This window comes from Bos mutus, chromosome 11 (genome assembly GCF_027580195.1).
Source record: "Bos mutus isolate GX-2022 chromosome 11, NWIPB_WYAK_1.1, whole genome shotgun sequence".
Lineage (NCBI taxonomy): Eukaryota > Metazoa > Chordata > Mammalia > Artiodactyla > Bovidae > Bos > Bos mutus.
The window spans coordinates 81,857,149-81,873,664 of record NC_091627.1 but is presented as its reverse complement, the minus strand read 5'-3'; the positions used below and the strand labels follow the sequence as shown (position 1 = coordinate 81,873,664).

Here is a 16,516-nt window from a genome sequence, read left to right as displayed (position 1 = left end):
AACTGACTTAGTACTTGGATACCTTTATAGTGAATAATAAAAAGGAAGCCATTATATTAACATACATACCTCAAAGTGGCCAATACATCATAATATATCTTGTCTTTTTGAAGTAAGTATCTAGGATGCGACAAGAGAGCCTTCTGATACTGATGAAAACTGTAAGGTATAACACTGCCATCTAATCATGTGGAGATGAATGGTAGTTTCACAAGATACCTTGAAGTATTTGAAGAATTGAATAGTAAACTGGAGGACTTCGAAACATTGATGATATGTTGATTTTTTTTAACATTTTTTTATTGTAAAATACATAGCATAAAATTTACTACTTTAACCATTTTTAGGTATACAGTTCAGTGGCATTAACTACATTCACATTGGTTGTGTAACCATCACCACCATCCATCTCTGCTGCTACTAAGTCGCCTCAGTCGTGTCCAACTCTGTACGACCCCATAGATCTCTAGAACTCTCTTATCTTCCCAAACTGAAGCTGTGCATCCATCGACTCCTTTCCTTGTCCCCCACCCCCATTTTTTTTTTAAGAAACTACCATTTTATTTTCTGTTTGTATGAATTTAACTCCTCCAGGTATCTAGTATAATTGAAATATGACAGTTGCCCGTTTCTTCTTATCTGGTCTATTTCACTTTGAATAATGTCTTCAAGGTTCATCCGTGTTATAACATGTTTTACAATTTCATTTCTTTATTAGGCTAACTAATATCCCATTGTGTGTGTGTGTGTGTGTGTATTTGTCATTTGTCATTCATTTGTCAATGGATATTTGGGTCAGTTCAGTTCAGTCACTCAGTCCTGTCTGACTCTTGGTGAACCCATGGCCTCCCTGTCCATCACCAACTCCCATAGTTTACTCAAACTCATGCCCATTGAGTCGGTGATGCCATCCAACCCTCTCATCCTCTGTCATCCCCTTCTCCTCCTGCCTTCAATCTTTCCCAGCATCAGGGTCTTTTCAAATGAGTCAGTTCTGCACCTCAGGTGGCCAGAGTGTTGGAGTTTCAGCTTCAGCATCAGTCCTTCCAATGAACACCCAGGACTGATTTCCTTTAGGATGGATTGGTTGGATCATGCAGTCCAAGGAACTCTCAAGAGTCTTCTCCAGCACCACAGTTCAAAAGCATTAATTCTTCGGCACTCACCTTTCTTTATAGTCCAACTCTCACATCCATACATGACTACTGGAAAAACCATAGCCTTGACTAGACGAACCTTTGTTGGCAAAGTAATGTCTCTGCTTTTTAATATGCTGTCTAGGTTGGTCATACTTTTCTTCCAAGGAGCAAGCACCTTTTAATTTCATGGCTGCAGTCACCATCTGCAGTGATTTTGGAGCCCCCAAAAATAAAGTCTGCCACTGTTTCCACTGTTTCCCCATCTATTTGCCATGAAGTGACGGGACCAGATGCCGTAATCTTAGTTTTCAAGTGTTGAGTTTTAAGCCAACTTTTTCACTCTCCTCTTTCACTTTCATTAAGAGTCTCTTTACTTCTTCACTTTCTACCATAAGGGTGGTGTCATCTGCATATCTGAGGTTATTGATATTTCTCCCGGCAATCTTGATTCCAGCTTGTGCTTCTTCCAGCCCAGCGTTTCTCATGATATACTCTGCATATAAGTTAAATAAGCAGGGTGACAATATACAGCCTTGACATACTCCTTTCCCGATTTGGAACCAGTCTGTTGTTCCATGTCCAGTTCTAACTGTTGCTTCCTGACCTGCATACAGATTTCTCAAGAGGCAGATCAGGCAGATCAGGTATTCCCATCTCTTTCAGAATTTTCCACAGTTTGTTGTGATCCACACAGTCAAAGGCTTTGCATAGTCAATAAAGCAGAAGTAGATGTGTTTCTGGAATTCTCTTGCTTTTTCCATGATCCAGCAGATGTTGGCAATTTGACCTCTGGTTCCTCTGCCTTTTCTAAATACAGCCTGAACATCAGGAAGTTCACGGTTCACGTACTATTGAAGCCTGGCTTGGAGAACTTTGAGCATTACCTTTTGGCTATGTGGATAATTCCTCTATGAATATGGGTATACAGATATCTGCCTGACTTCCTGCTTTCAATTTTTGGGGCTGTATATACCTGGAATTGGAATTGCCAGATCATTTGATCCTTTCATGTTTAATTTTTTGAGAAACAGCCAGTAATGTTTTGTAGACCGGTGGGGGGCGGGGGTGTGTGTGCATGGTGTGCTGTCTTACATTTCTACATGTAATATAGAGGAATATGTAATATAGGAGGAATACATTGGGGTTTCAGTTTCTACATGTATGTAGAGAGCACTGTGGGCAATTTGCATCATATATTCTTACTGAAAAATAGTCAAAGATCTTGAATAGATAGTTCTCCAAAGATATACAGAGGGCCAGCAAACCCAGTAAAAGATTCTCAGTATTAGGGAAATGCAAATCAAAACCATGATGAGATAGCACTGAATTCCCAGAGATGGCTATAGCTGAAAAAAAAAAAAAAAAAAAACAAGCCTGAAAATAACAAGTGTTGGCAAGGATGTGAAATTGGAACCCTCATACATTGTTGGTAACATGAAGTGGTGCAGCTGCTGGGTTTGGGGGTTCCTAAATAAGTTAAACGTAATGCGGTTACCCGGCAATCCAACTCCTAGCTATCTACCCGAAATAATTAAAAACATGTTCAAATGAAAACGTGTTTACAGATGTTTAAGGCAGCACTATTTACAGTAGCAAAGAGAGAAAACAACCCAGATGTCCATCAGCAGATGAATGGATAAACAAAATATGGCATAGTTGTAAAACTGAATATTATTCAGCCATAAAAAGAATAAAGAATAAAATACTCTTACATTGCTGCCATGTGGATGAACCTTGAAAACAATTGTTCTAAGTGCGAGAAACCACACACAAAAAGTACATATTGTATGATTCCATGTATATGAAATACTCAGAATAGCCAAAACTATGGAGGCAATGAAGAGTAATGGTTGGCAAGGGCTGGGAGGATGGGTAGGAGGGAATGGGGGCTGAATGAGTACAGGGTTTCTGTTTGGGGTGATAAAAAGTTCTGGACCTGAGTAGTGGTGGTGGTTGCACAACATTGTGAATATACCAAATGCCACTAAATTGCACATGTTGAAATTGTTCAAATGTACTTTTTATGAGTGTTTTACTACAGTAAAAAAAAAAAGGTAACAAGAAGTCACTATTTGGGCAGACCATCACTAGATCTGATGATCAGTGATATTAGCATAGTTTGGGGGTTATTTTACCTTATATGTGAAAATTTTCCTGGGAAGTTTGAAAAATAAATTGTAGTAGGTCTTTTCCTTCCTCTTTTCTGATTCATTCTGTCTGAGGTAGAGAATAGGAATCTCAAAATTAAGGAAGCACTTTATATGATTGACACAAGTGGCTCCCAACAGCGTATTATTGTCAGAAATTTGGTGCTTTACTATCGTACATGTAACATTCTAGGGTGCCAAATATTGTAGGCTCTATACATAAAAGTTTTTGTTTTCTGTGCTTTTATGAAGGAAAAGAAATGAGATTGACCAAATAGAAAAGATTTTCCTGTGTTCATGTGAGAAAACTGAGTCCAAAAATTCAAAATTATTCTCTACTTCCAAATTTTTAAATAAATTTGACCCTTAATAGATGTGTCTCTTATCTTGTGACTGTGTCTTCCTTACCATGCCAGCATATTCATCACACATGTATTCCAGTCCTCCTCCTGTTTGAATGAAGATAACAGAGGTTATTTCATATATTTATGCTTTATTTATAGGGAACAATATTCTAAGATTCAAGATTTATGATATCTAGGATTTCTAATGAATTAAATTTTGACAGAACCTGAGCTCTTTCTGAAAATTGCTGATATGTGGGGACTTGTGGTTTACTTAAGGCACAGCTTTGAATCGTGTCCTTTAAAACTACTATGTATGGAAAACAAGCCATTTAGTTAGAGAATGACTCTAGCTGCAATTTAGCAAATTAGCATGTCTTTTTTTTATAGGTCTATTTTAATGAGATTAAATCTTCAGACAATAATATTATGTGCTACATAATGGATTTCTCTGAGACCTTCAGATCTTATTCATTTCCTTTTGAACTATAGACAATATTGGAGATGTATCTAATTAAAGTTGGGTGTACAAGCTAGCAAAGTTCATTATTCTGTGGCGGAAATAACTATTTCATTGTGTTTTTATATAATTTTTCCAAATAATTTATATATCACATAGAGTTGTCTCAGTTTACAGATATTTGTCTTTTTGCACTCATTCCTTTCTTATTTGTATACTTGATGCTTACTGAAAAAGAATAATTTTGTATGTTGCCTATGGCAGGGTGGGCAGTCTGCTTACTATATCTAAACACTAATGGACTGACTTTTAAAGCTCTAATCTTTGAGGAATATTTTGAAATTTGATTTTAAAACTTTTTTCTTAACTGTATCTAGGCCAGCCAGGCCTTCGAGAAGCTATTTCTATGTCCTGTATAACCAACGGGAGTGGTACAAACAGAAAACCAAGTCACACCAGCTCTGTCTCAATCGCAAGAAAAGAAACTCTTTCATCTGCTGCTAAAAGGTATGCATTTGTAAAAAGCTAACATTGCAAAACTATCTGAATGTGATAACTCAGTCTCCTTTTGAAAAGAATATGAAATAAGAGCTGTATGAAATTCAAGTAAGCATGTCTTTTGAATTCTTTGTCTGAATGTAATGATATCCTGCTTGTACTCGCTGAGTTTACATTCATCATACCTATCGAGTTGTGTGGGAAGTTTTTGGTTTTTACTAAAGAAAGCAAGCAGTTTCATTTCCTGGTTTGGTTTTGTTTCTTTTTAATAAGCATCTGTTGATGAGATAAGCATGACTATATTTAATTGTATAAGTGAATTTTGCATAGCAAGTGATACATTTGATACAGCATTTTTAAAGGAGAAATACTCTTTGGTATGTATGTACATTGGTGGGAGATTAGATGCTATAACTTTTATTCTCAATCATAACTATAAAATTGAGGTTTAATTTAAAAATGTGTGTGTGTGTGTGTTAGGGGGTGGTAGATAGGAAGGCAGTGGAAATATTGCAATATAAAAATTTCAGTGTATATTATAGGTTTACATTCTCTATGTTCTTTTCATGAATTAATTAATTCAGTCTATTCTAATAAAATTGCTTACAGGATCTTAAAACTGTTTTCTTCAAAGAACGATTGAAGAAAAACTTTTAAGTAATAGAATAATATTTAAAATATGCTGATGGAAAAAGGTTGCCTCAATAAGCTAATGCTGAGTTTTTTGTCAGTGTGTTTTCACAGATGTTAACCAGACATTTGACTACAGGAATGGTGAAGAAATGACAGAATCTTTAGGCCTTTTAAAAATCCTGTTCTGTAATTGAGTCATTTAAGTCGTCGTTACAGCATCTAGACTTTATCCTCCAAAGCATGCCAAAATTTATTACCTGTGTTCCAGTTTCAGGAGAAAAGGACAAACGACGAAAAAATAAGCATGTGGTGGAAATTTTTAATACAATTTTTAATAATAAACTTCCTTGTTGTATCCAGTGATAGTTTGTATTCAGCCCGTTTTCTTACATAGCTATAGTTATGTGCAGTGGTCAGTATTATGTACAGTAGTGACTTAGTTTAAACCAGATGAGTTTGTTAATTTATGATGCAGGGGCTTTGTGTTTTGTTTTGAAATAGCCCAGAAGGAAAATCTACTGCGTCCATATAAGACTACTGGCCCAATGCTGTGAATTCAGAATAATTTGAAGACCAGTAAGAAAGTAGTTTCTAATTCAGTTTTAAATTTCAAAGTTAGTCTGATATTTTTGAGGTAGAATTAAATTTCTCAGCACATACTGTAAAAATTGAGTATGAACAAGACAATCAAAAGCCAGTCTGAAGTCAGAAGGTATCAGAATGAACTAGATTAAGAAATGTTACTGTCAAAATTATATTTGAACATTATTCATTATTATCATGTGATTACATTGTACTATTTACATTTGTTTAGCATGTTCTTAAACATGCTTTCTTTGTAGATTATGCACCTTATAGTAAATTTTAAAATGTCCTTTGGTTAAAATAGTTGCAATTTTATACCTTTTCAACTCTGGAATCATTGTTTCCATCTGTTTTGTAATATTGTCAAAAGTGTTTGTGCAGTATAAGGATGCTTATCCAAGTGTGATCAGGGATAGCGATGCTTCATTAACCAAGAGTCAGTGTGGAATCATGTGAATTTATAAATAAATATCTGAAATATTTTATTTTAGCTTAAATATGTTCACATGGGCTTCTGTGGTGGCTCAGATGGTAAAGAATTTGTGTGCAATGCAGGAGACCCAGGTTCGATCCCTGAGTTGGGAAGATCCCCTAGAGAAGAGAATGGCTACCCAGGGCTCCAGTATTCTTCCCTGGAGAATTTAATGGACAGAGGAGCCTGGTGGACTACAGTCCATGTGGTCACAAAGAGTCGGACACAACTGAGCGACTTTCACTATGGTCATTTGTCAATTTTTTAATGAAAGACTGAGTCTCCCCCTTTTTCCTCTCTTAAATATGCATATCTCATTAGACTACTTACTGTCTTGTGTAAAATACACCCATAAATTGTTTTTTATAATTTTTAGTTTCACTTTTTAAGATAGAATAAGAAACTTAAAATTCTTGCAAAATGGTATTACATAGAAACTATCTTTTTTCTGTGATTTTTTTCTTAATCTCTTGTAATTGTTTCACCTACACAAAATTTAGCAGCAGTTCTTTTAGTAACTCATTTTTATTTGGTCTTTGCAAAGCATTCAGCTTAGTTTACATAGAAATTATTCTCTTTTCTATGTACATTTTGTCAGTTTTCTTTGTATTTTATTAACTTAATCATTAAAATAACAAATACAACTGGCATTAAGAAGTTCAGGGGGGAAAAAAAAAAGAAGTTCAGGGGAAAAAACACAGTTGACTCTTGGTAAGTGTAAAACTCAACTGGTGAGAGCAGAAGTGTACAAAAGAAATAGGAATTAGAGCATAACCTACAGAATGTGAGCATTTAGTGTTCCTTGGGTGTCAGTGTGCTTAACCAGAGGTAATGGATAGTGTCACTAATGCTCTGATTTGGGTAAACTGAAGTCAGTTAAGAGAGCTTTTACTGTCCCCCCAAATTTGCTAGGATGGCATAAGGCATTAGAGGCCAGTTTGGTCCAAAGGGGCAATCTTCATAGGATATGTTGTCTTAGAATTATAACAGATTCTTTACTGAAGATTTTAAGAGCTTCCAGAATTCTTAAAGAAATATTTTCATTATTGAATGAAAGCAGTGTAAATTGTATTAGCTGTATGATTTAGGATTTTGAATTATATAATAGTAGTAACTTTTTCCATCATTTGATATCTTTTTTGTTTAAATATGTGTTGTTCCATGTTATACTTTATTTTACAGTGGTACAGAAAAAAAGAAAGAAAAACCACAAGGACAGAGAGAGAAAAAAGAGGACTCTCACTCTAATGATCAAAGTCCACAAATTCGAGCATCACCTTCTCCCCAGCCCTCTTCACAGCCTCTCCAAATACACAGGCAAACTCAAGAAAGCAAGAATTCTACTCCCACCAAAAGGTTTTAACTGACCCCAAGTACAGAGTTAGGGAATGGTTGTAATGATCCCTAAATTCTGTGACTTGAGAAAAAGTTGGCTATCCATGGATTCTAAGAGAAAAACTTATTGACTTTTTCCCCTTCACTTCTTTATGGCAGTAATCTGTATTTTAACACATTGGGGAATGATATTTTAAAATTATCATTCAAAATCTATAAGTTAAAACTTGAGGAAAAAGCTAAGTTATAAAGATGAAAGGAAGGCAAAGGTAACCTACTCTAAAACCAAAACATTTTAAAATTACAGAATATTAAAAATATATATATAACTGCATTAATTTATAGCCATGGATAAAAAATTGCATGTGTTCTTATGCTCACCATATTTTGGCATCATTACAACCTTCAGCTTGTCAGGGTCCTTCACAACATACGGCTCTTGACTGTGACTGCATCTCAGTTTCAGTTTTGGGTTTTGGGAGGATAAGTTCTTGCTTGAGTAGAGAATTGAATTCATTTCTCCTAATCTTTTCTATGCTAAAGGCTTGCTTGAGGGCTTCTCTCTGTGTCTTAATAATTAATATTTTAAAGTTATGAGAAGGGGAGAAGGGAGAAACCTTCTAACAATGTGTGTGAGCCTAAATTGGGGGTCCAAACTTGCATGCTGGGAGTTCAGCACTACAGCTACCTTGTAATCAAATATTTAGACCAACTTAATGAAATTTGCCTGCTTTAGGGATGTTGATTCAAGCTTTATAATTAGGTATAGATATATTTTATCATCATACTTCCACTTGGAAATCTTAGGAAAATATTAAACCATTCCCAGAACTGGCTAGGATTTTAATAAAAACAAATGACATCCATTCCTAAAAGATTTTTTAATATATTTTTATTTGATTAGCTTACTATTTTGCCTCAAATCTCTAATGGAAAATTTGGGAAAACACAACACCCTTCACTTGATTGATGCATGTTTAACATTTTTAAAATGCTTTGTGTGTCTCACGCAGATTCTTATCCTATCTTAATGGTTTGTAATTCTTCTGCCTGATCTAATGTGGAGTTTTTCTTGGATATAGCTTATTAATGTTTTGCAGCCTTGGATTGTATGTGATTAAAGGTGGCTTTTTTGTAATCAGTCTCTTTAAGGTTCTGATTTGACTTGGCATCTTTGTCCCAGATCTCTTTTTTCAGCTTCTTAAGGTCTCCTGGAAATGTGCTTGCCATTCTAAATTTCTCTTTGAATGTACTATTACAAGATGCATTGAAGACTGGATGAGTTGTAGGGCAGTTAACAGTGCAGCAAAAGATTCATTTATAAATCAAAATATTTCAGTTATAAATATATGGGATTAGTTTTGATAATATCAAAACATTCCTGTATTAAAATGTGTTTATTTCTGATCATGGGTAAAGTTGAGAGATACAAAGAAGAGTTTTGCTTTTAGTCCCACAATTATTTAGAAATTGTCATTTGTACCATACATAATTTAATTACACGAGTACATAAAAAATGAAAATAGCCTTGTCATGATTTTGAATAAGTTTTTTCACAAGTTCACACAATTTCGTAAATTATGAGAGAGAGAGTAATTATTCAGATTTAAGCACATGAGTGTTCTAAAAATCGAGTACTATTTATTCTAGCCAGTCTTTTGAAAAATAGTGATAATTAAAAAACAGACTAGATAATTGCCTTGTTTAACTCCTTCACTCATCCAAGCACCGAACCTTTCAACTAATCATTCTTTGTCTTTTCTGGATTAGCTTTAAGAAAATGTTAATTGCTGCTTATATGTTCTATTCAAATTGTCAATTATATTTCATTGCTATGCATAGAATTTTTCTCTAATAAATTAATATGTTTCTTGCAGCATAAAACGACCATCAACAGCTGAAAAATCACATAATTCATGGGAAAATTCAGACGATAGCCGTAATAAATTATTGAAGGCAGTTTCAACATCAAAATTAATATCGAAAGTTATAAAAAATACAGACAAGTAAGTATTATACTTCTATCTGAAAATTACTAGTTCTTTTACTATCAGGTTTGCATGTACAGTTATATGCCTTGTTTGAATCGTTTTTAAAAATCTGTATTTATAATTTATATCTTTTTTCTTCTAAGTACATTTTTTCTTTTGTGTTCTTTAAAAAAGGCTATGTCTTCCTGTTAATGCTTCTCAACTCATAATAAATCTCAATAATGTCATAAAATTTGAGTATTTTTCATAAATTCTTTCTGTGTTTTACTATTTAAGTGATCCTAATGGAATATTCCTTGTTTTATGACACAGTGTATATTAGTAGTTGAGACCAGAGAGAAACTTTAAAGAATACTGATGCCTGCATTTCACATCTGCAAATTTATTTGGGTTGTAGCCTAGACATTAAAGCTTTTGCAGTTTTCAGGTGATTATAATGGTGAGCCAAATAAGGTTATGAAATAAATATCTTTGAATTCCTTTTGTAGGCATAAAGATGTCATCATCAACCAAGGTAAATTAAAAATCCTTTTTAAAAAATATTTTTTCTAAATCATAAGTTTCCCTCTTGATAAGAATATTGACTTATTTTCATTCAGTGTATTTTATTTATTAGCTCACAATAACAAAAAGAAGCATATTTTATAGTCATCTAAGAAAATCTCTTAATTTTTATTGTAAGATATGTCATTTTTGTCTCAACCAGCAAAAATGTCAACCCGTGAAAAAAACAGCCAAGGTAAGAATAAGCTACGCAGTTGGTCGCCTTCTTAGTTAATTTCTTTCTGGATCTCTTATTTGGCTTTTCATTATTTATACTACCTCACTTTCCTCTTAATGAAGAAAATACGGTAATTTGAACTAGTGAATCCAAACACTTTTCCACTTCTGTGAGCTCTGAAGAGTCAAAGTCAACAGTAGAAATAAATATATCATCACAAAGCAGTATAAAATACCAAGGGGAGTTTCCCCCCTTTAAAAAAAAGAAAAGTACTTAGAAAAGCCATTTAAAAGATTGATAAATTTTAACTCAGTTTCCTGTCTTGCCAACTTCATTGCAAATAATCACTCATTTCTTGAAGCTAAGACTTAAAATGTAATGAGTCTAGCAAATCCATTTCCTCTTAAATTTTTCTTTTATATTAATTGTAATTTCTGGCTACTTGCTGTTGTTGGCTTGTTCTGACCCAAAAAAGGAGAGCAGACTTTCTGTAAATGTGTATTTAATTGCAAAGTAGGTAAGATTTGTACATCAGTTTTACATTCCCCTTCAATTGCCTGCAAATTTAATTAAAGCATGCTATTCTAAGTAAAAGCATGTCCTTCCTGTGCATGCTTTTTACAGCTAATTTCTGTGTGTCATAGTTATCTTTATTTTTCTACGCTATTATATTAACCATATACCATGTGGTTAAAATTTTTGTTAGACATTTAACTTGATTTCTATAGATTTTTACTTTCTTTGATTCTACTAAGAAAGTGTTTGTGATCTTCTTTGGGTCATTTGTTTTTACATAGAAATTCTAAATAAAGTTGATTTTTGCTACTGTTTTCCTTCAGTTAGGTCTTATTTTCTCTTTCTTAATTAAGTACAGATTAATGGTTGAAATACCTTAAGGAAAAGTGAAAATTTATTTACAAAGCCAATTCTTTCTATGTGCCAAAACATTAAAAAAAAAGAGAGATAATGATAGATAGTGAAAGGAGCAGTGAATGGAGAGTGTCTGTGTTTAATATTTGGCTCTATTGTATAGCAATCTTGTGACATAGGCAAAATGGCAACATCTTTGGGTGTTTTTCTAATCTGAGAATAGTAACTATAAAGCTTATTTCACAAGACTGCTGAATATGTATGGAAGTACTTTAAAAACAGAAAACACTGTACCTATAAAAAGGTGCTACTATTATTACATGTTTTGCTAAAGAACTTACATTTCATAAAAATCCTTATAGCTATGGTAAATGAGAAAGGGCTACCTCTCTGTCATGCTGTGGTATGCCCCTTGGAAGGAAAAGGGAACTAACTTATGCGTAGTAGGTCATAAGTGAGTGGTTTGTGTTGGTGACAATTTTCAAAACCATTCAAATAGGCAGATAAGTAAATGTATTTAAAAGGGAAGAGTTTTGCTAGAGAAGGATCACCAAAGTGGGGAAGAAAGGATGGAATGAAAAACTGAAAAAGGATATAGAAAAATCAGTTAAATTCTATGACAGGAATTGTATGTGGCTCTAGTGCTAAAGAATCTACCTGCCAGTGCAAGAGACATGAGATGAGATTTTGATCCCTGGGTCAGGAAGATCCCCTGGAAAAGGAAATTGCAAACCACTCCAGTACTCTTGCTTGGAAAATTCCATGGATGGAATTGTTCCAGATGTTGAAATTTAATAATGTCAAATGTTGCTTGCATTAAGCCTTATTTTTGAAATTTGAGTTTGTTCTTTTCCCACTTTAATCAGCTATATATATCATTAGAGTGTATTTTGAAGGAGAACTCTTACACTTCAGCCTGCTACATAATTCAGGTCTGACTGAAGCAGAACCTGTGCAAAGAAGTAGATGGTTCTAGAGATTGCAGGTAGGGTATGAGAGGTAAGGAACAGAGGGAATCTATGAAGGCAAGCTTGAAAGTGGGTAAGAGGCATCTACTGAAATAAGGGACATTTGAGGAGGAATAGATGTGGAGAAAAGAATAGTTTGGTTTTGAACAGTTACGCTTGAGTTGCCTGTAAATCTTAATTTACTTGTAGAGATGTGTAACAAACAATGTACTGTAGATCTTTAACACCTGTAGTTGAAGTCAAGACTGATTTCAGATTTACTTAACCTGTAATCAAAAGCAGATTAATCAATCTTGTCTTTGTTTTCTTATCTATAGTTGAGACAACAATAAAAACCCTTGAAGGATTATTATAAAAATTAAAGATAATGAAGTGTCATAGCACATGGCACATAGTACCAAATAAATTTTCGTTATTATAAATGTAACAGTAAAACTTTGCACTTAAATATGTGGAGTTAAGATGAAAAGATGACCATTAAATAGATGGTCTTCACTTGATGTAAGTTGTAGATTTAGTATTCATTTTGCATAATATATTTCACAGCACATTTTCTTATACTTTAGCTATTTAAAGTATCTCATTTTTGGATAGTCCTTTTAAATGTGATTTATTAGTTCTCTGGCTCTTTTTTGACAGTGACAAGTGTGACTTGTTCTAAGCCATCTGCTTTGATTTGGGAACAAGCTGATTTACATTTGGTATACATAAATGAGTGGTAGCAGAGAAAGCTTGACCTGAAAGGACTGTGTTCTTTAAGCCCAGCAAAGTAAAAGAGCAGTAAATCTGCATATTCTGATCAGCACTTTGAAGAAAGGAAACCATGGTTGAAAGCAGGAGGAGGTGAAATGGGGTGTACACAGGGCAATCGCTCATCTAGGTGCACTATACCATATTGTCTGAACTCCGTGGAACTTATATGCTCCCTATAAGAAACAAGTGATAACTATTTAACATATCAGGAAGTAATACACATTGAGGAAGAACAGGAGAGGGGAGAAGTGCTATTTTGTATAGAGTGATTAGGGGAGACATACAGTGACATGGAGTCACCTGAAAGGAAGTAAGTGAACAATTGGGTATCCAAAGAAAAGAATTTCATGAGCAGAGAAAATTAGAAATACATAAGCTGAGTTAAGAGCCTTCTTGCTGTGTTAGGAGCAGCAAGGAGGTCCTTGATCATAGTGTGCATACAATTCTGTATTTGTTAACCACTCCACTTATACAATATAGATTCATTCTAAGCAAGAGAGGCGTCATTAGACACCTCACTTAGGAAAGGAAAGCAATGTTATTTAGTGGAAAGAGCATAAGAATAATAAGCATGAGACCTAGTTAGGGGTGAATCACAGAAATTTAAAGAATCAGAATATCACAGTGACTACAGTTATGAGTGTTGCTTAGGAAGAAAGTAAAATTTCATTTGCCAGAGGAAATTATGAAAAAAAGATAAAACATCCTTCATCTGTTAATAAATTTTTCACTCCCTCTTGGGATCTTGGATCTCCGTTTCCTGATATATACTTTGGCTTAGACTGCATATTGCCAAGAATCTCTTTAATCACTTTATGAAAGCTCTTTCTTCGCAACAAATAGAAAATGGAAGACAGCCCTTCATACCTTCTCTAACTCAGGTTTAATCTACCTCTGAAGAGTTTGACTGCAGGTGCTTTTGCTTAGTGCTTAGTATTGTTTTCTGACCTGTTGGCTCCAGGCATGTTCTGTCCTAAAACCTGATCACATCTGTGTAAAGTGAGCATTGTATCTGAAAACATAGCTAAAATTTACTGCAAGAATATAGAGTAGCAGTGTCCTACTGACACTGTTAACCTGCTGAGAGGGTGTGCAGTTTGAAACAAACCAAAGAAATCAAAAGCCCTTGAGCTACAGATAGAATCTTTCCTTGTTGTTTCCAAGATAATATCCAGAACTTTGCAATTCCAGAAGTTAGAAAGAAGGATGCTAACCTTAAATCTATGGTGGCTCAGATGGTAAAGCATTTGCCTGCAATGCGGGAGACCCGGGTTTGATTCCTGGGTCGGGAAGATCCCCTGGAGAAGGAAATGTCAACCCACTCCAGCACTGTTGCCTGGAAAATCCCATGGATGGAGGAGCCTGATAGGCTACAGTCCATGGAGTCGCAAAGAGTCGGACATGACTGAGCGACTTCACTTTCCTTTCAAGCAGAAGGGAAGGAAACCAAATATTGCACTTCCAAAAAATATACTTAGTACTAAAATTTACCTATTGGCATATGTTAAATAGAATATATAAATATTACTTAGATATCTAGGTCTTGGCTTTGTCCAAGTATATTCTCTGTATTTAAAAAGAAACCAAAAAGGAGGGGACATCTCTGTTGGAAATTTTTTTTTTTAAGCAGAGATCTGATTTCTTGTTGTTAGTGACAGTCATCTAGATTAAAATGTATTTCAGGGCTGTCCAATTTTTTAAAATACAAACCACCCCAACTTCTAGAATATGTGTTTTTGACATCCTCTTTGCTTATTTTCAGCTGAGAAAAAAGCCCCGACTGCCCCTGTTTGATGATTCTAGTGGTAAAGAACTCACCTGCTGATGCATGAGACATAAGAGATGCAGGTTCAGTCCCTGGATTGGAAAGATCTCCTGGAGAAGGGCCTGGCAACCCACTCCAGTATGTTCCAAGGACAGAGGAGCCTGGCAGGCTACAGTCCATGCTGCTGCTGCTGCTAAGTCGCTTCAGTCGTGTCTGACCCTGTGCGACCCCATAGACGGCAGCCCATCAGGCTTCCCCATCCCTGGGATTCTCCAGGCAAGAACACTGGAATGGGTTGCCTTTTCCTTCTCCAATGCATGAAAGTGAAAAGTGAAAGTGAAGTCACTCAGTCGTGTCCAACTCTTAGCAACCTCATGGACTGCAGCCTACCAGGCTCCTCTGTCCATGGGATTTTCCAGGCAAGAGTACTGGAGCAGGGTGCCATTGCCTTCTCCACTACAGTCCATAGGGTCGCAAAGAATTGGACACGACTGAAGTGATTTAGCATGCCCCCTTTGAACATGGAGAATATGAGTTTTCATGAGAAATTCTAGTCTTGTACATATTTATTTTGTTGTGTTTGAAGACGTTTCACCCATACTGAATTTTCACAACTCTAGGTAGAAGTTTTCTGTTTTGTTTTTTTAATTTAAACTAGGAAATACAATTAACTGGAAAATATTCATTCCTTAGCCATGCCGGTTAACTGAGCTAGTACAGTTAGAAATCCATTCTATCTGGAAATGACATTCAGACTCCATGTTGTGTTGCTCATTCTATCAGTTGTTACTGTTTTCCTGAAGTGCTTTGAAAAGAATTCTGAAACTTGTGATTAGCGTAGCAGAAAAGAGGTACAAATCATCAGAACATATGAGAGTGCAGGAGAAGACTCAGGGAATTACATACCACATTTCTAAGCCATACTCACGGTTGATTCTCCAAGGAACAATTTCACCAAAAATATTCTATTGATTATTTCCTTTAATAATGCTTTTTAAACTTTTTAAAGATTTTAACCTTTCTAAAAATATATGCAAATAATACAACAAGCACCCATCTACTGACCCCCCCCAAATTTATTCAGATCAGATCAGTCGCTCAGTCATGTCCGACTCTTTGCGACCCCATGAATCGCAGCACGCCAGGCCTCCCTGTCCATCACCAGCTCACAGAGTTCACTGAGACTCAACGTCCATCGAGTCAGTGATGCCATCCAGCCATCTCATCCTCTGTCGTCCCCTTCTCCTCCTGCCCCCAATCCCTCCCAGCATCAGAGTCTTTTCCAATGAGTCAACTCTTCACATGAGGTGGCCAAAGTACTGGAGTTTCAGCTTTAGCATCATTCCTTCCAAAGAAATCCCAGGGCTGATCTCCTTCAGAATGGACCGGTTGGATCTCCTTGCAGTCCAAGGGACTCTCAAGAGTCTTCTCCAACACCACAGTTCAAAAGCATCAATTCTTCGGCACTCAGCCTTCTTCACAGTCCAACTCTCACATCCATACATGACCACAGGAAAAACCATAGCCTTGACTAGACGAACCTTTGTTGGCAAAGTAATGTCTCTGCTTTTGAATATGCTATCTAGGTTGGTCATAACTTTCCTTCCAAGGAGTAAGTATCTTTTAATTTCATGGCTGCAGTCACCATCTGCAGTGATTTTGGAGCCCAGAAAAATGAAGTCTGCCACTGTTACTGTTTCCCCATCTATTTCCCATGAAGTGGTAGGACTGGATGCCATGATCTTCGTTTTCTGAATGTTGAGCTTTAAGCCAACTTTTTCACTCTCCACTTTCACTTTCATCAAGAGGCTTTTTAGTTCCTCTTCACTTTCTGC

General features: G+C 35.5%; 1 protein-coding gene across 1 annotated transcript in view; it reads left to right on the top strand.

Annotated features, from left to right (window-relative positions):
- The window catches only part of EML4 (EMAP like 4), a 155,080-nt gene that overhangs the window by 78,786 nt on the left and 59,778 nt on the right, over window positions 1–16,516 (top strand). The window contains 5 exon segments of the mRNA XM_070379677.1: window positions 4,468–4,597; window positions 7,461–7,634; window positions 9,491–9,619; window positions 10,093–10,118; window positions 10,311–10,343. Of these exon segments, the coding sequence (XP_070235778.1) occupies window positions 4,468–4,597; window positions 7,461–7,634; window positions 9,491–9,619; window positions 10,093–10,118; window positions 10,311–10,343 (492 nt within the window).